The sequence below is a fragment of the Ornithorhynchus anatinus genome, chromosome 18 (assembly GCF_004115215.2).
Source record: "Ornithorhynchus anatinus isolate Pmale09 chromosome 18, mOrnAna1.pri.v4, whole genome shotgun sequence".
NCBI lineage: Eukaryota > Metazoa > Chordata > Mammalia > Monotremata > Ornithorhynchidae > Ornithorhynchus > Ornithorhynchus anatinus.
The window spans coordinates 22,165,142-22,189,801 of record NC_041745.1 but is presented as its reverse complement, the minus strand read 5'-3'; the positions used below and the strand labels follow the sequence as shown (position 1 = coordinate 22,189,801).

Below are 24,660 nucleotides of genomic sequence, written 5' to 3'. Positions count from 1 at the left end.
TTACTATTATTTAGCTAAAGAGGGTGAATGGGGAGAAAGAGGGGAGGCTGGGTTTACATGAATGGGGTTGAGAGGGGATTGGGAAATTGACCCAGAAAGCTGGGTAGTCAGTTGAGGAGAAGATTCTTGTTTTCATTGAATCTTATGTTGTTTTTCCTTTTGAAAAACCAGTCAATCAATCATATTTATTATGCACTTACTGTTTGCGGAGCCCTATACCGAGAGATTGGGAGTTCAGCATAATAGTGTTAGTAGACATTTTCCCTGCCCAAATTGAATCTTCTCTTGGCATCAGTCCTGAATTAAAAACGTTATTTTCACCAACTTCTCGAAATCAAGTCTTGCAAGGCTTAATTGAGGTGGGGGTTTTGCTGATCAGAAACAACACCCTGCTTTGTAAATTGTCTAGGGCATTTATTTTTTCGCCTGGAGCTGAAGTGTTTTTTGAGTTAGTCAACTCCAGTAATCATATTAATGATAGGAAAAATGAAGAGGGCATGCATATATACATTATTTGCTTACACATACATGTACTTTAAAAATATCTATGTTGACACACATGCACAAAGTTTTTACTAGGCAGCCTGGATAATTATTTCAGAGCTAAAGAATGGAAGCAAATTGTCTGTCACTGTCAGTACAATGAGAAGTTTTCTAAGCAGGAAAATCAAAGAGATCAAGTGAGCTTTAAGATGGTGATTATAATGCTATTGTTGTTTCCTTTAACTCTGTGCCTATCGTTCTTTAAGAAAGCCAAAGAAAGGCCTATGTTATTCCTTGAGTCTTAAGAGAGCTCTCTTTTCCTGATAATCACCAAAAAAGAAAAATCTATAAAATAGATTTCTTAATAATTCAGAAAATCATACTTCTACAAAAACTCAATAGTGTGCCCTAACCTAAGAGTTGTAAATACTTGAAATTCTCAAATGCATTTGAAAGGGGTATCAATTCAAGTTCCACTTGTGACATTCCATCCTAATTTCTAGTCACTCTAGTCTTTCTCTCTTGGAAAGATTAGAGAATACTATTGATGCATAGAAAAGGAAGAAAACATGCATAAAATCTCAACTTATTTAAAGGATGTCATTTTAGGAGAATGTTTCTGACATCAGTCCTAAAACATAGACAATATCATATGTCTCACTATGAAATTAAAATGAAAATCGTCAAATCAGACTAAAATGTTTACTTGGTTATGTCTCCAAGACTCATCAAAGCCTAAGGGAGTTTGCTCTGGGAGATTTTGTCTTTGTGTAACATGCAGATCAATTTGAAATAACCATGGAGGCCAATGGGTTTAGGGGAGAACAGATGGATCGAGGATTATACACTGGAGTGGTTGTGCTGAAGGCAGTAACAGATTAATTCTACGAGGGAAGGCCAGAGGAAAATTGAAGGGATTTTTTCTTCTAACTAATTGATGAATCATTTCCAACTGGGATGTATGCCTTTGGGGAACCATGAATACCAATGGCACAGAATTTAAAAACGCACTGGAAAAGAACCTGTACATTTCATTGAAATAAAACACTGAAGCAAAACTCGTATCAAATATCCCTCATTGGGTTGGTTATATCATGTTGTACGCTTCCAAAATCTGAGTGCAGTGCTCTGCACACAGTGGGAGCTCAATAAGTATGATTGATTGATTGATTGATCAAATGAGCTTCATGTAAATAAGAGTTTTGCTGCAGTGAGACAACCCAAATTAAAAGACTAATGCAGCTTCTTTAATATCTTGCATGCATTTTGAATTCCAAAACTCTGTTAAGAACAAGGAATGAGAAACAGTAGATCAAACAAAACAAAAGCTGAAGTCACAATATATTTTCACAAGAGTGGGTTGAAGTTTGTACTTTGAAAACAATAAGATGGTTTCTCTGAGAGGTCCAGGACTGACTATCGGATGGTTGGTTTAATAGATGTATTCATAACTGGCAGGATTCAAAACAAATTCCCGTGAATATATGGACAGGTAAACAGCCCCCTCTTAGGTTGCACCCGGAGAGTTTCCAGTACTTTACCCATCTTGGCTATGGGAGGGAGAGCCAAGCAGAGATATACCCATTCCATTCCTAGCTTGGGCAGTGGCTAGAGAGAGGAAGGCAATCTGATACAAGTCAAAACTCACCCAGGCTGGGCAGCAGCGGCATGGGAGAGACTCGAGGGCGGAGACTCAAGTTTACTGCACCAAGGAAGCAATAGTAAACCACTTCCATATTTTCGCCAAGAATGCTCTATGGCTACACTAGCAGAATGATTACAGATGGAGAGCGGGGCCTTCTGGGAGAGATGTGTCCATGGTGTCGCTATGGGTCGGAAATGACTCGATGGCATAAGACAAGACCAACAATCAGTATCGTCTATGTAGAGGAAATGAGCTCATTGGAGTCTAGAAAGCATTGGGAGTTACTTAATGAGCTTTATAAGCTGCATAAACATTTTCCAGCTATCAGGACACTATTACTAAATTACTTATTCATCCTGATGAAGACTGTTAAAGTAGAAGGAGTAATAGTTTTAACAGCAGTGGTAATATTAATGGCATTTATTGAATGCTTATTCTCTGCAGAGAACTGAACTAAACTCTGGGGAAAAACTGCCCGGATAAGAGTTAGAAACGATCCCTGGTCCTCCAGGGACTCCCATGTTAAAACTAAGGCAAGGAAAGGTTTGCTGACAGACATATTAGGAAAGATAAATAATCTTAATACGAAACAACACAAAAGACAATGTAAACAGAGAAAAACAAGAGAAACAGAGAAAAACAAGTCTGATGCTAAAGAGGACCTGAAGGCATTCAGAACATCGAGAGCCTAGCTATATCAATCTATCAATTAATCCTATTTTTTGAGTGGTTACTATACTGGACATTATAGTATTTATTAAGTGCTGTATTAAGTACTGTATTATGTGCTGGGACAGAAAACCCAGGTGGGAATTAGACCCAGTCCCTGTACCTCATGGGGCTCGCCAAATCTCAGAATTCAATAGAGTTGAATTCTGTAACACAGAATTCAATAGAGTTGGTAGCCAGGATCCCTGCCCACAAGAGGTTTTCAGATTCCAGAGCTTCCCAAAGTTCTAAAATTTGCTGAGGCAGCACACTGGTACTGCTTAGTTCTTCAACCGCCTGGCCTGCCCCAGGTATGTAGGGAACGGGGGCTCTTGGTATAGGAAGAGAAGCAGTGTGGCTCAGTGGAAAGAGCACGGGCTTGGGAGTCAGAGGACATGGGTTCAAATTCTGGCTCTGCCACTTGTCAGCTGTGTGACTGTGGGCAAGTCACTTAACTTGTCTGTGCCTCAGTTGCCTCATCTGTAAAATGGGGATTAAGACTGTGAGCCTCATGTGGGACAACCTGATTACCCTGTATCTACGCCAGTGCTTAGAACAGTGCTCTGCACATAGTAAGCGCTTAACAAATAGCAACATTATTATTATAGGCGTGGGAAGGCGGCAGATGTACCTGGTGGTTACCTAATAATAATAACTTCTGACTTTTCAGTGGAGAGAGAGCCCATGGGGCAACTTAAATCCCAACACCATTAAAGGTCCTTTTAAGAGACCCAGGTTACTTCCAAGGTGGATTCTGGGCACTAGAAGAATTATGAGTCACTAGATTTAAACTGACTGAAGGAAAGTTTTGTGTCTTCATCTTCCTCTGTAACTGCTGGTGTCATTCTCTCTTGGAGAGGGCTCTGGAAACCAAATACTGGCTAGATGATTGAGTCCTGTTGACCTTCAAGATAAATTAAATCCATATGGGTTTCCACCAGGCTGGAAAGCATTTCTACCTAACTGTATCCAATTATCTAGCACTTGAAAATTTATTTACAACTTCTTTTAGCATTCACACATTTTGGCTGCTCAGTATATTCATTTTAATCATTTTTATTGTAAGTATGTTTGTGTGTCTCCCTTATTAGAGTGCAAACTCTTTGAGGGCAGGCATCAGATCACTTCATTATTCTAAATTCCCCAAATGTTATGTGGATGCTCAATAAATATTACTTCTATCTACGATTCCCACTCTGGAGAAGCCTCAGTGGAAAATCACTCTTTGCATAATTACAGTAACCTTTTCACTTCTCTTTATCACAGGTTGCCAATCTGGCTTGTTCCATCTCCAATAACGAAGAAGGTGTGAAGTTGGTGCGTATGGCAGCAACCCAGATTGACAGTCTCTGTCCCCAGGTGAGACAAGTTTACACACAAAATATTTTGGGAAAGCCCATAGGTCTCTTCCATTTTGTTATCACATAGGTCTCTTCCATTCTGTTATCACCATTGTTTTCCAAGTAGCAAGTAACAAAATGATCCTTTGAGGCTAGTTTGATGAACAGAATGATCTCAAAGCAAACCTCTGCTTCTTTCCCCTGAGGTGCAGGTTGGCATACTTCACACTTCACAACTACTGATTCTGATTAATAGGTAATAAATGCTGCTCTCACACTGGCTGCGAGGCCTCAGAGTAAAGTTGCCCAGGATAACATGGATGTCTTCAAAGATCAGTGGGAAAAACAAGTCCGGGTTCTGACTGAGGCTGTGGATGATATCACTTCAGTGGACGACTTCCTCTCTGTCTCAGGTACTTTGATCCGGAGAGACTCCCAAGTGAGAAAAGAGATATGTTGAATGTTGGATCTAAAGCACGTTCTTTTCCAGAAGCCACTGGGTTGCAAATCAGAAACTCTTCTCTGCTCCCCCAAAACATTAACTCTCCCCAAACTCTTAAAGCTTAAAGTCTTTATATTGCAGCTATAGACTCTAATGTTAGACATGCAGCAGAACCAACTGACGCTGAAGATAGTGGGAAACTGGGACAGGTATCCGGGGTAGGTGGAGCAGGTGTTTAAGCAGGACAGGACTTTGATGGGGTTGGGAAGTGCTGTGAAAAAGTCAAGTGGGGCCAGTTCCTCCCCAAAATGGCTCGGATATCTTGTCCCCTGTGCAGGCAAGTGTGGAAAAATCACTGAAGCTGGAGTTTGCCAGGTGACCAAGGTTGAGCTCAGAAAAACTCCCATGAGGGCATATCCCTGAAAGCTTTGGGGCTACTGCAGTTGCCATGTCCAGTCTGGAAGTAAACTATCCACTCACTAGGGAGCCCAATTCTGTCCCTTCGAGGTACTTTTCTAAATGGCTTCTCAGGACCCGGAAAGAGTTAATTTCTACTGAGCTAAGGCAGCTCCCCATGGCTACAGGTGGAAGTAGCTATGTGGAAAGGGCCTTTTCCTTGGTCTGGTTGATTCAATTAACTTTTTTTCCCCCTTTCAAACTAGCATGAGCAGGTGCTATGTGTTCTAGTGGTGTTAGCATTTTGTCCCTTTTCCTGGGGATGATTGTATTTCACTGTTTTTGTATTTTCTGCTCACTTGAAGGTGTTCATTCTTTAGCTACAGGGAAAAGCAGCAGCATCCTCAAGCCACGGGATTGTATAAAGCTTAAAGTATGAGTGCGGTTTTATCGCTATATTCATTTGCCATTCGCATTGATGGTAGAGACATTGGACGGTCTTTTAAATGCATTAACTCCTTGCATAAGGATTCTAGATCTCCTGGAAAGGAAGCTACAGTATATGTGAAATCATCTATGGTGAATAGGCCAGAAAGATCCCGGACTTAAAAGAATAAGCTAACAAGCTAAGGAGGCACCAGGCTAAGAGGAAAGTAAACATTTTAAGGGAAATTGAAAATACAACTCTAGCACCAGAACTGGACTGATTCAGGTGCAGCATCCCAAAGACATATTGTTCAGTGAGAGGAGAGCTGATGAAAATCTCACCAACTCAGTCAGTCATATTTATTGAGTTCTTCTCTGTGCCTCAGGTACCTCATCTGTAAAATGGGAATTAAGACTGTGAGCCCCATGTGGGACAACCTGATAACCTTTTATCTACCCCAGTGCTTAGAAGAGGGCTTGGATACAGTAAGAGCTTGAGAGAGTACACTACAACAATATAACAGACACATTCCCTTCCCACAATGAACTTCCAGGCTAGAGTATACAGTCTAGCGCTTACACCATCCAGCAAAACAAACTATGAGCCCAAAGGATTTTGGAACTTCTCTGCAAGAGGGTTTTAGAGATTCAACCACTTCATAGGGAGGCAGTATCTGAAAGCTGATTTGCCCTTAACAACTATAGTTGTTCATCTTTAAAGAACTTCACAAACATCAATCATGATCTGGTTACATTTGGAAGAGTGTTTATCTACAGGAAAGAGATTATGGGTGGCCTGAAGTGAAAACCTGAAGGTAGGAGTCCAACTTGTGATGGCACACTCTTTGGGCCATTAATTTTCATGAAGCTAAACTTGCTTCCTCTCTTTTCCAAATTATTCTTCCCCTGATCCTGATTCTTCCCTTCCAACTGTTAAGGTCACCAGACTCTTTGTGATTCTCCTCATGGGGAGGGGTGGAACCTGACATCCAAAAAATTCCCTGTGGGCCAGGCAGAGCGCTTAACACGATCATGTGTGAGCACACACAGGGATTAACATAATCAGGTGTGAGCTCCCTAAAATCACCCTGTCCCTTCTCAGTCCCTCCCCCGGTACAGGCCCCTCTTCTATTCTCCCATCCTTCCCAGCTGTATCTCTAAAGGACAACTCCTCCCTCTTCAAAACCCACTCCCTCCACCTCTGCTTCCTACCCCATTCCTTTGCACCTTATCAAAATTCTCGTCCCCTCTTTTTTTCCCTTCCTAACAGCCATCTTCAACTGCTCTCTCTCCAATGGCTTCTTCCTACTGCTTTCAAACACGACTATGTCTCCCCTCTACTAAAAAAACCCTCCCTTGACCCGATGGCTCCCTCCAGTTATCACCAAATCTCCCTCCTACCATTCCTCTTCAAACTCCTTGAGCAAGTTGTCTACTCCTGCTTTCTCAAATTCTTCTTCTCCAATTCTCTCCTTGATCCCCTCCAATCTGGCTTTGGTCCCCTTCACTCCACAGGAACTGCCTTCTCAAAGGTCACCAGTGATCTCCTTCTTGCCAAATCCAATTGCCTCTACTCCATCCTGATCCTCCTTGACCTCTCAACTGCCTTTGACCCTGTGGGCCTTCCCCTTCTCCTGGAAACTTTATCCAATTTTGGCTTCACTGACTCTGTCCTCTCCTAGTTCTCCTTGTATCTATCTGGACATTCATTCTCAGTCTCCTTCACGGGCTCCTCCTCAGCCTCTACTTCCTAACTATGGGAGTCCTTCAAGGTTCCGTTTTGGGTCCCCTTCTATTCTCTGTCTACACCCACTCCCTTGGAGAACTCATTCACACACATGGCTTCAAATACCACATCTGTGTGGATGATACTCAAATCTACATCTCCAGCCTTGATCTCTCCCTCTCTCCAGTCTCTCCTTTCCTTCTACCTTCAAGTCATCTCTACTTGGATGTCCTCCCATCACCTCAAACTTAACATGTCCCAAACAAAGCTTCTCATCTTACCACATGAACCCTGCCCTTCCCCCTGACTTTCCCATCACTGTAAACGGCACCACCATCTTTCCTCTCTCATAAGCCCGTAACCTTGGTGCAGCAGCATGGGTAAGTAGAAAGAGCATGGGCTTGGGAGTCAGAGGTCATGGGCTCTAATTCCAGCTCCACCACTTTTCAGCTCTATGACTTTGGGCTAGTCACTTAACTTCTCTGTGCTTCAATTACCTCATCTGTAAAATGGGGATTAAGACTGTGAGCCCCACGTGGGACAACCTGATAGCCTTGTATCTACCCCAGTGCTTAGAAGAGGGCTTGGCACATAGTAAGAGCTTAACAAATGCCATCATTATTATTATTATTCAACCCACACATTCAATTCATCACTAAATCCCGTCGGGCCCATCTTCACAACATTGCTAAAATCCACCCTTTCCTCTCCATCCAAACTGTTACTGTATCCTATCCAGCCTGGATTACTGCATCAGCCTCCTTGCTGACCTTCCAGCCTCCTGTCTCTCCCCTCCCCAGTCCATACTTCCCACTACTTTCTGGATCTTTTTTCTATAGAAATGTTCAGGATGTGTCTCCCCATTTCTCAAATAACTTCAGTGGTTGTCTATCCACCTCCGCATCCAACAAAATCTCCTCACCATCATTCAATTATTTTGTCCCATCCAACTTCACCTTGCTACTATCCTACTGCAACCCAACCTGCACACTTTGCTCCTCTAATGTCAATCTTCTCACTGTGCCTTGATCTTGTATATCTTTCGACTAACCCTTCGACCACGTCCTGCCTCTGGCCTGGAAACCCCTTTCTCTTCAAATCCAACAGATAATTACTCTCCTATGCTTCAATGCCTTATGGAAGACACATCTCCTACAAGAGGCCTTCCCCGACTAAGCCCCACCTTTCCTCTTCTCCCACTCCCTTCTGTGTCTCCCTGACTTACTCCCTTTATTTCTTCTACCTTCCCAGCCCACAACACCTATGTATTTATTCAAGTCTGTCGCCCTGTCTCTAAACTGTAAGCTCATTGTGGGCAGGGAATGTGTCTGTTTATGGTTGTATTGTACTCTCCCAACTGCTTAATGCAGTGCATTGCACACAGTAAGTGCTCAATAATTACCACTGAATGACTGAATGAGAGAGCTGAGTTTGGGACTGTTGCCTGACAACAAAACCTATACATAGCACTTCTAAACCTATTGTTGGTTACTAAATAATTCTGAGGAAACACAAGAATGTGTCCTGGATTGATGCTCTAGTGTCTGTGACTTTTCCCCAGTTAGGTCCCATGGATGAAGACACCCACCAAAAACCCCTAGAAGGGTATCTTCGAGGTACATATGTCACGGTTTGGACTTTCAAAATAGGATGATGTCCCCACTTGAATTTGGAAAGCGAGCCATGCACATATAAAATAGCCATTCAAAAGCATTTTCAAAATTCAAAACATCAGGCCTTCTTAGACCACCTAGTACTTTTCTTAATATTATAAGTATTATAATAATACTTATGGTACTTGCTAAGTGCTTACTGTATGTATGATACAAGTTAGTCAGGTTGGACACAGTCCCTGTCCCACATAAGGCTCACAGTCTTAATCCCCATTTTGCAGATGAGGTACCTGAGGCCCAGAGAAGTGAAGTAATTTGCCCAAGGTCACACAACAGATATGTGGTGGAACTGGGATTAGAATCCATGACCTTCTGATTTATAGGCCTGGCCTCTAGCCACTACATCATGCTGTTCCTCTAATATACCTTCCCTGCCTCCCATTCACTGTCTCTCAGTTCGCAGCTGCCTCATGTAATTACTAGAAACAAAGAAATAGCCCAGCTCAATCTGATAACCTGCTATGGTTCATCTCCAGTGGTTACCTGGCTCTTTCAAGCCAGGACAGGAAAATGAATGGGGACCATTGGAAAACTGGCCCATCAAAATCAGAGGAGCTTCCAACTAGATAGTCAGAATCAATAAATTCCTTTCCAACCTCTAGTCCTCTTAAGACCTGCTGGTATGCTAGGCATAGTCCAGTTATTTAGGACCTCTCCTGTCTCCACTCCCCTGCCTTCCCAAAACATTTACATCTGTAAATTACTAGCTTGGCCCAAGAGACATCTCAGAATGACATTATTGACATTTTTTTAATATCTATGTGTTCTGAGGGGAATTTCTACCAGACTAGAAATCTCATTTAAAAATCACTAGTTTTCTGTTTTTAAAAGAACCCCAGTTGCTTTGGTTCTCAGGAAGCTGAACCTGATTTGTAAAATCCCTCTGTATCAACCATTAATTGATTTGGGCAAGATAATTCTAGCTATGAATATTACAAAAGGAAAACCGATTTTCAGAAGGAGGCCGAACTCATACAAAATTAACTAGCAATGTTGCAAACATTCTAACATTTTCCATTGTGCGTAAACTATAACTTTAATAATGTTTCAAAATGTGCGTTTCTCTATCAATCTTGTAAAGGAATCCATATTTTGCTGGGCCCGCAGGATTTCGGAGGTTTAGAAATAGGGAAGCTGTATTAGATCATCTGCCTTATGCCCATCCCATCGGATTATCCCTAAAAGGTTGAGGATCATTCCTATTTGGAAGTAATAGAAGGTATTTCATCTCAGATGAAATAGGATTTAAATAAGCACCTCATTTACTTAAAACCCTAATTAATCCCTAAGCGCCCATAAGGTTATTCTGTCTCTAGATTATCATGGAGATCATTAGCACCTTTCTGGAATTCTAGGGGTGCTCAAAAGACAGCAGGTGATGATAGCACAAAAGGCAATGAAAATTAAATGAGATGGTTAAAATACACTTGTTTTGCAGGAAAGTAATAACATTAGTACAAATGACATCTGTAAGGGTTAATAGTGAGCAAAGCAGTGTACTAAATTGCAGAGAGAATCCAGGAACACTGATTCAGTTCCAGTTCCTGACCCATAAGGATAGCACAGTCTCAAAGTGGGAGGACAGAACTAACAGGGTAAATACAACAAAACAACCATTCAGCAGCATCAACTATGGCTATCGTCTTGATTACTCTTTCAGACAGTCCCATCTTTGGTCCAATCACCAAGCCTCCACAATCTTCCGGTGCTGCATGGATTTTTTTTAAACTATCTATGAATGAGGTAATGGCGTGTTTTAGATGACCCAGTTTGGAGGTCATTTGTGTAATGATAAATGGCTGTTTGACTAGCAGCTCCTGGGGACCATCTTGAGTGAGAAGAAATGAACCTAATATAACATTCAATCTAGGTCTCATGATGAAAGCTGAAGCCATCAAGAAAATCCCTTGTCCGCTTCCTCAATATTCTTAATCCTTGAAGACCTATCACATAGAGCATTCTACTGGGCTCACAATATGTCTCCACCAGTGAGCTGAGATGGGAGAGCCAACTGGTTCATCCAGTCTGGGGCTCTTCTCTTAATGGTGTCAGCAGAAGGAATTAGGCTGGACTTATTCCTTCAGTCTTGATGGAGTACTGGGGACTGGGAGTAGATGTCAGAGTTTCCACAGAGTCATCAATGCAGAGGTATGAACCTCAGCTCTGACACTGGTCTTCAGCACTATTTACTTATTGCTCTATGCTCCCACTCCCAGTCAGGTCAGTGTGACAGTGGATGGGAAGGTGGGGTGCAGCAGTGTGCTAGTGTAGGCTCCAAGAAGGAAGCAGCCCTAGACTCACATTTCTGTCAAGCTCCATGGCAGAGGAACAGCCAAGCCAAGACTTAGGAAGCCAAGAGGAACAGCCTCCTCTCCCATACGTGTTTTCCTTTTTTTTTTTTAATGACAAAATATATGCAACCGCTGTTTCACTCTGATCCAGTTAAGTGACTTAAAAATGGTCAGTCTTATCATTGACTAAGTGCCATTGCTAGCAATTCATTAACTGGGACTTTTTCAACCAATAGTCCCAATAGAGGCAGGAACTTGCTCAGGTAAGCAGGTGAGTTTACATCATGCTGGGATTAGTTAGGGGAAATAGGAAGCTAGAAAGGGAAATGTTGGGCTAGTGGTCTGTCCAGAAGAATATTGTGCATGTGTATGTGTCCCTTTCCCACAGAAAACCATATCCTGGAGGATGTGAATAAATGTGTGATCGCTCTCCAGGAGGGAGATGTTGACACCTTGGACCGAACCGCAGGTGCCATCCGTGGCCGTGCCGCCAGGGTTATCCACATTATTAATGCCGAGATGGAAAACTACGAGGCTGGAGTTTACACCGAGAAAGTGCTGGAAGCTACCAAATTGCTCTCGGAGACAGGTAAGTGGGACTCACCAAACTCACTTAAGTGTCAGAAAAATAATGATCTATCTCAACCCATTTAGGATCCTCTCTTAGGAGAGCCACTGGGCTTTCAAGTGCCGTGTGTTCTTGCTGGAGATTGGAGGGTTGAGATTTCTCAGTTATATAATATTTTTTCTTAATGCTCACATTCAACTCACGGTGAGTCGGTCTTGCCGGAGAAAATCATATTTATTTTGCTCAGTTGGAACAGATTGTAACAGGCCTTAAAGTCTGAAATGAATCTACATCTACAGGTGTAGGAATGTATGAATTTCCATGGAGGGTAGCATATGTGGAAATATTGAATTAATGAGACTTAGTCTTTCATGTCAGTAATGGTGGGATCAGAGCATCCTGGGCAGAGTATGTATCACTACTTGGGGTAATCCAGAATTAGACTTGTTTCCCTCCAAACCAGATTTAGCTGGAATAACTGCCTCTGCCTGTGCTTCTGCCATGGCTAAGACCTCCCTCAGGGACTGGATATAAAGAAGCAGAGCTGGAAGGACCTGTCCTATTCCTCCTTAATGGACAAGGAATGGGGAGGATAATGCCAAGGTTTCATCTGCCTCCCTAAATGGAGATAGCCAATGGGAGAACTTTCCTTCTAGACTGTAAGCTCAATGTGGATGATGAATGTGTCTGTTTGTTTTTATATTGTACTCTCTCAAGTGTTTAGTACAGAGCTCTGAACATAGTAAGCTCTCAAGAAATACGATTGGATGAATGAGAACCTTTCCTTACGGGGTTTCTGTCTCTGTGCTGTACTATTTTAAGTGGGCTGGAGCCCCTTCAAGTATCTTCCAAGCCCATCTCAACCAGCCTTCCCCAGCACTGCAGAATCCAGCATGCCGGAGGACATCCTTTAGAACCTTTAGGTGGCTGAAGATGGTTTGTAACTAAGGACTGTTTACCTGGAGCACTGGGGAGTCTGTGGACGCTCACCTCCAAGATTCACTCTTTTGGATGTTTTGATGTTGTCTTTTTGGTGGGTTAACACAGTCTTTGTTAGTGGTTGGTTGCTTTCATCTGAATCCCCAACCTAGGCTGTGAATCTTATGTTGATCTATGCTCGTATCTTTCTCAGCACTTTACACAATGCTTGACACTTAGAAAGTGCTTAGAAACAAAACTCTCCTCTTGGGCAAGTGGTGGAAGTGGCTGTGTGGTTCAATCAGTGTGTTTATAAAGTGCTTACTTTGCATGGAGTGCTGTAGTAAGCGCTTGGGAAAGGACACTATAGTTGGTAGAAATGATCCCCATCCTCGAGGAGCCTACTAACTAGTGAAATAATTGTGTCCACTCTCTTTCTTGTCATGGGTCTCCAATTCTAGGCTCCCTATGCATTCCATCCTGCTCCAATCATCTCTATGAGTGTGTATGCGCGGTTGGGTGAAAGAGCCAGTGAGCGTGTGTGTGTTCTTTTAGACTGTGAGCCCGTTGTTGGGCAGGAATTGTCTCTATCTACTGATGAATTGTACATTTCAAGCACTTAGTACAGTGTTCTGCACAGAGTAAGTGCTCAGTAAATATGATTGAATGAATGAATGTGTGTGTTTACCCTTCACTGTTATGAAGGAGGGAGAATGAGGTAGGTGGATTTCAGACCATAAGACCTGGGAAGAGAGTCACGGGTTCTAAAGTGGCAAGTTATGGGCAAGGCTGAAGGGTTGATAGTGGAAGGTGGCCCTCAAGATTGCCTGATCTAAAACCTAAAGTCTTCTGTTATATACCTTGATGCTGAGACCTCCAAATGTCCTTTATAACCCCTGTCTAAGAGGTAAGATGCAGAAATGAGCTAAATTTGGTGTTACAAGGACTATATTAGTAGCAAAATGTATCTCCACACAATAAAAAAGTATTTAAAACTACCCAGTGACCTGTGTAAGATTTGAGCTGGTCAAGAAAATTCATGGTAAGAACTGTGAAAGACGAAAAGATTGGATAGCAGCTGGAAAAAAGAATAGAAGCAATGTGAACATAATGCAGAGCATCTCAAAAGATCATTCCTTTTCCAAGTGGCATCCTAGTCTTGCAATTTTTAAAAAGGATAATTGAAGAAGCTCACGTTTCAATTAACAGACATTTACCACGGCTTCCTGTGAGAAAGATTCCTTGCATTCATTAAGCTTGAGAAGAGCAGGACATTCCGCTTTGTTACCATCTCCAAGCTGAAATGGTCCTAGACTTTAGGCCACTCCATATGGGATTGTTTTATCTCCTTTGTATGTATGACAGAGAGGCGAGAAGGGCCTGAATATGTTGGATCTTGCTTACTTCAAGGGATCTCCAGCACCCCCTCTCTAAATTGGCTAAAGGCCAAGAAGAACATGGCCTAATGGAAAGGGTACATGCCCAAGAATTAGAGGATCTGGATTCTAATTCCAGTTCTGCCACTTGTCTGCTGTGTGACCTTGAACAAGTCGCTTAACCACTCTGTGATTCAGTTACCACATCAGTAAAAAATAGGAATTAAATTTTCCTTCCTCCAACTTAGATTGTGAGCTTCATGTGTGTCCGGGACTGTATCCAACCTGGTTATCTTGTATCTTCCATCCATTACCACCCTTCTACTCCAAACTTGTTACCGCCAATCTTGACTTCATACTTGACTCCTCCCTCTCTTTTAACCCCTGTATTCCATTTATCACCAAGTCCTATCAGTTCTTTCTTCAAAGTATTTCCAGGATCTTCTCCTTCCTCTCCATTTAGGTAGCCACCATGCTGTTCCAGGAACTTGTCATGTTCGGGTTTGACTACTGCGTCAACTACCTGGCTGCTCTCTCTCTCTCTCTCTCTCTCAGGTCCTCTGACTCTTGGGCCTGTGCTCTTTCCACTAGGTCACACTGCTTGCTTCATTTCCTTTTCCCCATCCCTCTCTCCACCTGAAACCAATCACTTGCCTCTATAAAATCATCCCTTCATCCTACAACCCTACTGCATGTACTCAAACATGTGTATCCAAGTATCTTATCCTCTCCATTCATTCATTCAATAGTATTTATTGAGCGCTTTCTATGTGCAGAGCACTGTACTAAACGCTGAGAATGTACAAATCGGTAACAGATAGAGACAGTTCCTGCCCTTTGACAGGCTTACAGTCTAATCGGCAGAGACAGACAAAAACAATAGCAATAAATATGAGGCAGCATGGTTTGGTGGAAAGATAATAATGTTCGTATTTAAGCGCTTACTATGTGCAGAGCACTGTTCTAAGTGCTGGGGTAGATACAGGGTCAACCTAGTCTCTCTCCCTTCAGTGTCTATATCTCCTAAGCACTTGGATACTCCCTCCACCCCCAGAACAGCTTTATGAATCCTTATACTCTGTTGTTTCCCCTATCTGGAATTTATTTTACTTGCTCCACAACTAGATTGTTAACTCCATGTGAGAGAGATCATGTCTACCAACTATATTGTCCTCTCTTGAGCACTTAATGCAATGTTCTGGATACAGAAAGTGCTTGATAAATACCATAGATTGATTACAGAAGTCATGGCAAGAAGCATCAAAAAATGAGACCTAAAGAGGATACGTAAAATTAAATCAACAGATGTATGGAGTTTGGGCCTAAGTGGCATGAGGAAGTTCTCATCCATCTGCTTGGTATTTATTGTTGCTGCAATTCCCATCTCTCTTCTCTCTTTCTACCAAACACCTCTTCCTTTGTTCCAAGAGGCACAAATCCTGGAACAAACTGAGAAGTCGAAAGCCAAGGGAAAAGACTGTTGGATGTGTAACTCCCAAAATACCAAGGGGATGGGTACAAATGTCAACAGGGCATGGAAAAGGAATCAATGGGAAACAGAGAGAAACTCAAAAAAGAAGTGAGTAGAAAGAAGAGCAAAATGTAAGGCTAGTGGAAAGATGCTAGGCAGATAGAAAGTCATCCCTGGAAGGCTGAGGAAGCCAAAGGAAAGTAAGGCAGCCCCATCATTGGCTGTGTCAATTTCCCCAGCTGCGGGCATAGGAGCAAACGATACCGTGGGGCCGCCCAGCTAGATTTCGGTGTTAAACTGAGAGATATTTCCCAATATGACAAAACCTGCAATTTATTTTCCATGAAATGCTTCCTCAAAAGAGGGAATTTGGGCTAAAAGGTCCCTTTGTGTCATTATGAATGCTGTATTAAATGTAAAAAATAATTTCCAGGACTATTATTATGCTAAAATTCCAGGGCAACATTATGTGAAATTTTAGCTATTCGTTTGTCCTAAAACTAATTTACAGTGATGAAAACACAATAAGCTGGCTCTACGGCAGACCCATTAAATACTTACACTGCATATTTAATACACTCTTCAATAAAGTCTGAATGATAGCAAATAGCTAGCAGCTTTGTAAGTAAGTGTATGCTTGACCAAACTCATCTTTAAAGATCTGATTTAAAAAGTCAGGTTGCTGCCTTAAGCAGAAGGCCACAAAGTCCTTTTGGTGTTACTGTTTTTAAACATATATAGTAACTCATTCTTCACCGAATGGATTATATTGAAATGTCATTTTTGTAAATTTGTTGCTGATGAAAGTTCATGGAGATGTGAAAATCAGATTAAAGAGAGCCTCGCAGCATGTGAGATCTGCAAAAGTTTCCATTTTTATTCTCCTCCATAACTCAGAGAGATCTTTAGCCCCTTGGGAAGGAACTATAGAATAACAGTGTTTTTAAAGAAGTTTTCTACATTATTGAAAACTCCATGGATGGAGAATGAAATTCACGTTTTCATTGAATTATATGTAGACCAAGCAGATGGTGTATCTGTTTCTCATATTCATCTGTAACACCAAGCCTTGTAAGAACATGTAGGGATTTTGGGACAAATACAATTTCTTTCTTCTAAATAGAAAAATGAGGAGAGGCTTCAACCAAGGGAATTGGCAAAGTCATTCTGAAATGAATTTTCGAGACCAATTTTATGAGATTGATGTTCGTCTTCTAAAATGGTGCTGGTCATTCGATGGTTTTGTAAATCAGAAATTAGAGGATCAGACGACAAATTGTGTTCGAGTGGGGGCAGCTGCTCAGAGTTTGCTTTATGAATAAGGAAGAAATTCCAGACAACGATTGGCACATGCCATTCTCTCTTTCTTTTATTAGGACCAACTACTGTATCCACGAGATGTTTGTTTGCAGCAAAATATAGGAAAAACCAACAGAGACATTTACTCAATCATGGAAGGTGTGGCCAAAGCTGATTGGGAATTGGAGTTCACCAAATCCCACAAAATCATTAGGGGAACCAAGTTAAGCTTTTAAAGGTGTTAGGTTGAAATATTACCAGGGTCAATCAGTCAATGGTATTTGTTGAGCATTTACTGTGTGCAGAGTACTGTACTAAGTACTTGGGAGAGTATAATACAGTAGAATTGGTAAATGTAATCTTGATCTTTCAGTCTCAAGAGGTGTTTGGATACATTTATGGTCAAGCTATACATAATGGGTAGCTAAAAGGAAAATCAGGAATGAGAGGAGGAATGTTTGACATCACTCAAACAATGTATTTGCTGAGTTCTCACTGTATGCAGATTACTGTACAAAGTGGTTGTGAGAGTACCGTATTGGTTGGCCTATCCCATACCATATGGACTGATGTCCAATCAATCAATTGATGAATCATATTTATAGCATGCTTACTGTATGCAGAGCACTGTAGTAATCGTTTGGGAGAGTACAATAGAACAAAATTGGTAGACGTGTCCCCTGCCCAGAAAGACCTTATCACTGGGCACCTTACTCCTTCTTAAGGAGGTGAACCATTGGGCTTCATGGTTTTTCTTCTGCCCAAGTTATGACACTACTGAGATTCTCATGTTCTTACTTGGAAATATTTTTTTTTTAAATGGTATTTGTTAACTGCTACTGCCAGGTTCCATACTAAGCACTGGGATAGGTACAAACTAATCAGGTTGGCCATAGTTCATGTCCCTTATGGGTCTCACAGTCTTAATCTCCATTTTACAGATGTGGCATCTGAGGCACAGACCAGTTAAGTGACTTGCCCAAGATCAAACAGAAAAGTGGCAGATCCAGGATCAGAACCCAGGACCTTCTGACTCCCAGTTCCAAGATCTTTCCATTTGGCAATCTGCTTCTCTTTTGTCACATCATTTTTCACCAATATTCTACTTTATCCTCTGGTCCTGTTACTGATTCATACTTTAATGGTCACAGAGGTGGGGCTTAACAGTGAAGAATAAAGTCTCAGAATGAAAACATGATTTGAAATTCAGAATGTCACTTCTAGGTCCTGAAGTATACCCATGAATGTGAATTGAATGCCCAGAATTGGAGAGTTAAGGAACAGGGGCAAATGACAAACCATGCCAAATAATCCTCTAATCATACTTAAAATGAAGTCTTGCCGAGTCTTGACAAACCAGATTATATAGCATCACCTTAATCTCAATCCTCTCTTGGTTAGGGGCTGTGAGCATTCCTCTTCCTGCTCTCAAATAAACTCTTGCACATGACTGACAAGAATAGAGGTTTTGCATGTGTTTTTAAACCATGTAAGAAACCTGTTTACTGGAGCTCATATATCATCAGCACCAACATCAACATCATATTCAGTATTCATTGGTCCCCTATTTTACACAGCACACTGAATTAAGGTCTTGATCAGGAACAATCTTGGGAAGCAGTGTAACCTAGTGAAAAGAGCACAGGCTTAGGAGCCAGAGGACCTGAGTTCCAATCCTCCATTTTTCTGCCATGTGAAGTTAGGCGAGTTACTTAATTTCTCCCTGCCTCATTTACCTCATCTGTATAATGGGGATGAAGAGTGTGTGCCCTATGTGGGAAAAGGACTGTGTCCAATCTGATCAATCAATCAATACCTGAGTGATACCCAAATCTACATCTCCAGCCTTGATCAGTCTTGTTCTCTGCAGTCTCACATTTCCCCCTGTCTTCAAGGCATCTCTACTTGGATGTCCTCCGGTCTCCTCAAGTTTAACCTGTCTAAAACAGAGCTCCTTATCTTTCCACCCAAACCCTGTCCTCCCCAAAACTTGCCCATCACTGTAGATGGCACCACCATCCTTCCCCCATCTCACAAGCCCACAACCTTGGTGTTATCCTTGACACCTCTATCTCCTTCAACCCACATATTCAATCCATCACTAAATCCTGTCTATCCCACCTTCACAACATTGCTAAAATTTGCCCTTTCCTCTCCATCCACACTGCTGCCACATAAATACAGTCACCCATCCTATCCCGCCTAGATTATTGCAACAGCCTCCTTGCTGACCTCCCAGCCTCCTGTCACTCCCCACTCTGGTACATACTTCATTCTGCTGCCCAGATTTTTTTTTTTACAGAAACGTTCAGGACATGTTTCTCCACTTTTCAAGAAACTCCAGTGGTTGCCTGCCTACTTCCAGAGCAAACAAATACTTCTCACCATTGGCTTAAAAACACTCAAATGCACTGCTCCCTTCTACCTCACCTCACTATGGTTATATTACAATCCAATCCATACACTTCACTCCTCTAATGCTAACCTTCTCACTGTGCCTTGATCTCGTCTATTTCACCACCGAGTCCTCACCCATTTCGTCCCTCTGGCCTGGAATGCCCTCCCTCCTAAAGTCTGATGGCAAATTACTCTTCCCCCTTTCAAAGCATTAATGAAGGCACATCTCCTCCAAGAGGTCTTCCCTGACTGAGCCCCCTTTTCCTCTTCTCTCACTCTCTTCTGCATCACCGTGACTTTCTCCCTTTGTCCTTCCCCCCTCCCAGCCCACAGCACTTAATGTACATATCTGTAATTCATTTATTTATATTAATTTCTGTCTCCCCCTCCTCTAGACTGTAAGCTTACTGTGGGCAGGGAGTCTGTCTGTTTATTGTTGTATTGTACCCTCTTGAATGACTAGTACAGTGCTCTGCACACAGTAAGCACTCAATAAATATGACTGAATAGTAAGTGCTTCACAAATGGCATTAAAAATCAACAAGAGCAACAGTAACAAAACAAAAACAATGGGAGAAGAAGTCACGGTCCCTACTCTCAAAATATTTATAATCTCATGTGAAAGGTTTACAAACCCAAAAGAAGTTTCATTCCTGCATTGTCAAATTTTCTCTTCCTGCAAAACCTCCAGTCGTTTCCCATTGTATCTCTCTTCAATAAATGTTATTTATTGAGTGCTCGCTGTGTGCAAAACACTATAATAATCATGGTACTTGGTAAGCACTTTGTATGTGCCAAGCACTGTTCTGAGGGCTGGGGTAGATACAGGTTAATCAGGTTGGACACAGTCCCTGTCCCACATGGGGCTCGCACTTTCAGTAGGAGGGAGTAAGGTTTAATCTTCATTTAACAGATGGGGTAACTGTGACACAGAGAAGTGAAGCGACTGGAGCAATGTCACAGAGCAGACAAGGGGCAGTGCTGGGATTAGAATCCAGGGCCTCTGACTCTCAGACCCATACCCTTTCCACTAGACCATCACACTACTTCTCACACTATTAAATAATAAAGTTGGTGGATGTGATCCTTGCCCAAAAGAAGTTTGCAGTCTACATAGGGAGACAGATATTAGCATAAATTATAGATAGGGGAAAGAGCAGAGTATAAGGATTTTATATAAATACTACAGGGCTGAGATGATTATCTCTTATGACTACTAACTCTCCTGACTTTTGATTTCAAGGCTCTCTGTCATATTTAAAGTGCATATTTCTTAAGCACTTACTTTGTACCAAGCTCTTGTGTAAGTGCTGTGGTAGATATGAACTAATCAGGGTGGCCCAGTTCCTGTCCCACATGGGGCTCAAAGTCTAAATACTTGGAAGACTAGGTCAATTCTCATTTTTATAGTTGAGGTAACTGAGGCAGAGAAAAGTTAAGTGATTTGCCCAAGATTACCCAGCAAGCAAGCAGCAGAGCTGGGATTAGAATCCTGGTCTCTGACGCCCAAGCTGGTGTTTTTCCCACTAGACCATGCTGCTTCTCTGTTGTTTCCTTCTTCCCTGTCTCACATCTTCTTGGAGAAGTAGCTTGGTTCAGTGGATAGATGGGCCTGGGAGTCAGAAGGTCATGGGTTCTAATCTGACTCCACCACCTGTCTGCTCTGTGACCTTGGTCAAGTCACTTTACTTCTTTCTGCCTCAGTCACCTCATCTGTAAAATGGAGCTTGAAACCGTGAGCTCCATACGAGGCAGAGTTTGCTTGAATCCACCCCAGCACTTAGAACAGTGCCTGGCACATTGGAAGCACTTAACAAATACCATAATTATTATTATCATTATTATTATTATAACTATCTTTCTCTTCACCCCAGCCCAGTCCATGCTCTCCACTCGTCAAAGCAAGTCTCATAATTAACTCTCATTCTTCTTCCTCAACCCATTACCCCCCGACTGTCCATGATTTACTATTCATTTCCTGTCTGCTACTTCCATTAGACTGTAAACTCCTCTAGACTTGCATCAAGATTTTACATTTTCCTTAGTAAGCATTCATTCATTGAATTGTATGTACTGAGTGCTTACTATGTGCAGAGCACTGTCCTAAGTGCTTACAGTAGGTGTCCAGTACAGTTTTCTGCAATTCAGTAGCTGCCTAGTCAATACTGTTGGCTCTGGCTGTGATAACTGATTCACATCCAACAGCTCCCGAGTTGAGTAGTGATCCGTTGCCAGACTCCTGTTCCCCAACCAAGTCAGGACCTTTCATTCATTCACTCATTCAATCATATTTATTAAGCACCTGCTGTGATCAAAGCACTGTACTAAGCATTTGGGAGAGTACAATATAACAATAAACAGATGCATTCCCCGCCCATAATGAGCTTTCAGTCTAGGGGGGAAACAGACATTAACATAAATAAATAAATTACAGATATGAACATGAGTGCTGTGGGGCTAGGATGGGGTTGACTCAAAGGAGCGAATCAGAGTGACAGTGAAGGGAGTGGAAGAAGAGGAAAGGAGGGTTTAGTTAGGGAAGGCTTCTTGGAGGAGTTGCACCTTCAATAAGGCTTTAGACTTTGGCCAACAGGGCCTTCCTTTGACTCCAGCTAATGTACAAAACCTAAGAGGTCAGAGGAGCAAAATCCACTCTGTGACATGACTGTGATATCATCTTAAATTATTTAGAATGTAAAGTAACAGGTAGTTCAAACCTAAATTCAATGATAATTTTTTCGTGAAATGTTTTAGTTTCCTTCATAGCGGCCTAAAACTGTCATCAATTAAAGTTGACTTTGTTTAGCACATTTGCCAAACACAGCCAGATTGACATCATTTTCACTGTAAATATTATATCGTCCAGCATGGAAATAGTTATCAAAAATAATTGGTAAAAAAACTGAGTGGGTCTCTAAGGTGAATTTGACTTTGTGTTGTCCTTCCAGCATTTGTTTATATCCATGAGATGAATTCCTGCTAGAACTGGTTCAGTGACTGGTTTCATGGCTTAAAAAATGATATTATTTTCCTTGTCATTCCATGTGACTGTTCCAAGTTGCATTTAATTGAGTATCACGTAGGTGTGCTGTGTAGTCATCTTGAGATCCTGGGATTTTCCGCCTCCATCGTTATTGAAACCACCCATCCAAAAGGTCTAGACTACAGTACATATTAGTTAGTGCTCACAAGAAGCTCTTATTACTTAGACTGTGAGCCTAAGTGGGACAGTGACTTTGTCCGGCTGATTATCTTGTATCTACCCCAGAGCTTAGTTTACAGTGTGGCATGTAATAAGCACTTCAATAAGTCTGTATTGTGATTGTTATTATTATTATCCCTGGTTTTGGACAGGAGGTCTCCCTTCTGGGTGCTTACATTTTTAAGGTATCCTGACCCAACCAGTCCTAGCTGGCTAGATCTGAGGTGAACACCAGGAGGAAAAGCAACTATCTGACAGGGAAGTGTGAGAGAAGGAGATGACCTTTTAAAAAGGTTCTAAAGAGCTATTTAGCTCCACTCTGACTAAATGTTCCCCTGTTGGTGGAATGGGCTGGATTCCATATCCTTCCATGTCGGGTTTAGATTCAAATTAAACTAATATTTTCTAGGTCTTTTATGCCTCATCTTAACCAATTAGAGGTATAAAGCACCTATAATATGTTATAAGCTCCCAGTGGGAACTTTGAGCTACTCTGCTGTCTAGGTGAAACAGAACTTTATTGAAGCAGCAGGGCCTAGTGGAAACGGCAGGGGCTTAAGAGTCAGAGAACCTGGCTTCTAATCCTGGCTCTGCCACATTTCTGCTGTGTGCTCTTGGGCAAGTCACTTTAGTCTCTTAGATTGTGAGCTCCCCCAAGGGAAGGGATTGTATACTCTCTCCCACAGCTCAGAACAGTGCTCTGCACAAAGTGAGTGCTTAATAGATACTATTTCTACTACTTAACTTCTCTATGCTTCAGGTACCTCACCTCTTAAATGGGATTAAATCTTGTTCCCCCCTACTTAAACTGTGAGTCCTATATGGGACAAAGACTGTGTCCAACCTGATTACCTTGTATCTACCCCAGTGTTTAGAAAACAGTCCCTGACACACAGTTAGGGCTTAACAAGTACAATAATAATAATGATGCCTGTCTCCCCCGTTTAGACTGTGAGCCCGTTATTGGGCAGGGATTGTCTCTATTGCTTGCCGATTTGTACATTCCAAGTGCATAGTACAGTACTCTGCACATAGTAAGAGCTCAATAAATACTATTGAATGAATAATTACCTATCATCATCCTGTCCGGTTGTTAGGCTGGGGAGAGGAGGGTTTTTCCCAGCGGATAGTGAGTGAAGGGGAGGGAGATGGAAGGGGGAGGAGGGGAAGGCCCTAAATCCCACCGTGGAGCCCCCATCCCCACTCCCTGTAGACCCCAGTGTTTTGAGGATGGGGAAGCTTAGCATTTGGTAGCTTCAAGTTCCACTATAGGTATGTTTGCCAATAAATGACAAATTCATGTCTGATGGCCTACCTGGAATTAGTTACCTTGTCTCACGTGGATGAAAACTTCATTTTTAGAAAGGGTAACTTATGTTCTTGGACTCGCTACAATGTAGCGCTCACGATGCTGAAACTATTTTCATAGATTGAGTTCAATAATAGCCAGGAGAGGGCCTTTAATGATGATCTTTTTCAATAGAAACAATTAGGTTTCTCCACATGTATCATTTATTTTAACTAATCCCATTGGTAACTCACTGTTCAGGTTAGCTTGAGAGGCATCATGTTATTGAGGGGACTGATAATACTGCTTACTACTATTACTAACAATAGCTGTAGTATTTGTTAAACATTTACTCTATGCCATGCACTCTACTTGTTAGAAACAAGATAATCTGGTTAGACAGAGCTCCTGACTCTCTTGGGGCTTGCAGACAAACAAGAAGGGAGAACAGGTGTTAAATCCCTATTTTAAAATGAGCAAATTGAGGCCCACAGAAGTTAAGTGACTTGTCCCAGGTTACACAGCAGATAAGTGGTAGAGCCAGGATTAGAACCCAGATCCTCTGACTTCCAAGCTTGTGCTCTTTCCACTGGGCCACACTGCTTTTCTGCATCATCTCTTATGATGCCAGGAGCCCACAAGTCACAGCCCTGGGAAACGATAGTTTACGACTAATAATATGCACTGACTGGGATCTTTGGACTAAGTGAGCCAGGTTTTCTCTGCCAAAGCAAACTGAAACATCGGGAATTAACCTGTTAAATGGTCAGGGAAGACAGCTTAACCAGATTTCATATTCACAAATATCACCATCATCATCTACATTCCTTGAGCGCAGGGAGTATGCATACTTAAGAGAAGCAGCGTGGCCTAGTGGATAAAACATGGGCCTGGGAGTCGAAAGGACTTGGCTCTATCATTTGTCTGCAGTGTGACCTAGGGCAAATCATGTCACTTCTCTGGGTCTAAGTTACCTCATTTGTGAAGTGGGGATTAAGACTTCGAGTCCCA

At 42.0% G+C, this 24,660-nt stretch overlaps 1 protein-coding gene across 6 annotated transcripts in view; it reads left to right on the top strand.

Moving 5' to 3' along the window:
- The window catches only part of CTNNA2 (catenin alpha 2), a 1,145,386-nt gene that overhangs the window by 1,033,208 nt on the left and 87,518 nt on the right, over nt 1–24,660 (top strand). For all 6 annotated transcript variants that reach the window (XM_029083155.1, XM_029083152.2, XM_029083150.2 and 3 more), the window contains 3 exons: nt 4,103–4,195; nt 4,433–4,589; nt 11,519–11,719. In XM_029083155.1, coding sequence (XP_028938988.1) covers nt 4,103–4,195; nt 4,433–4,589; nt 11,519–11,719 — 451 coding nt within the window. The remainder of the gene's footprint in view (nt 1–4,102; nt 4,196–4,432; nt 4,590–11,518; nt 11,720–24,660) is intronic.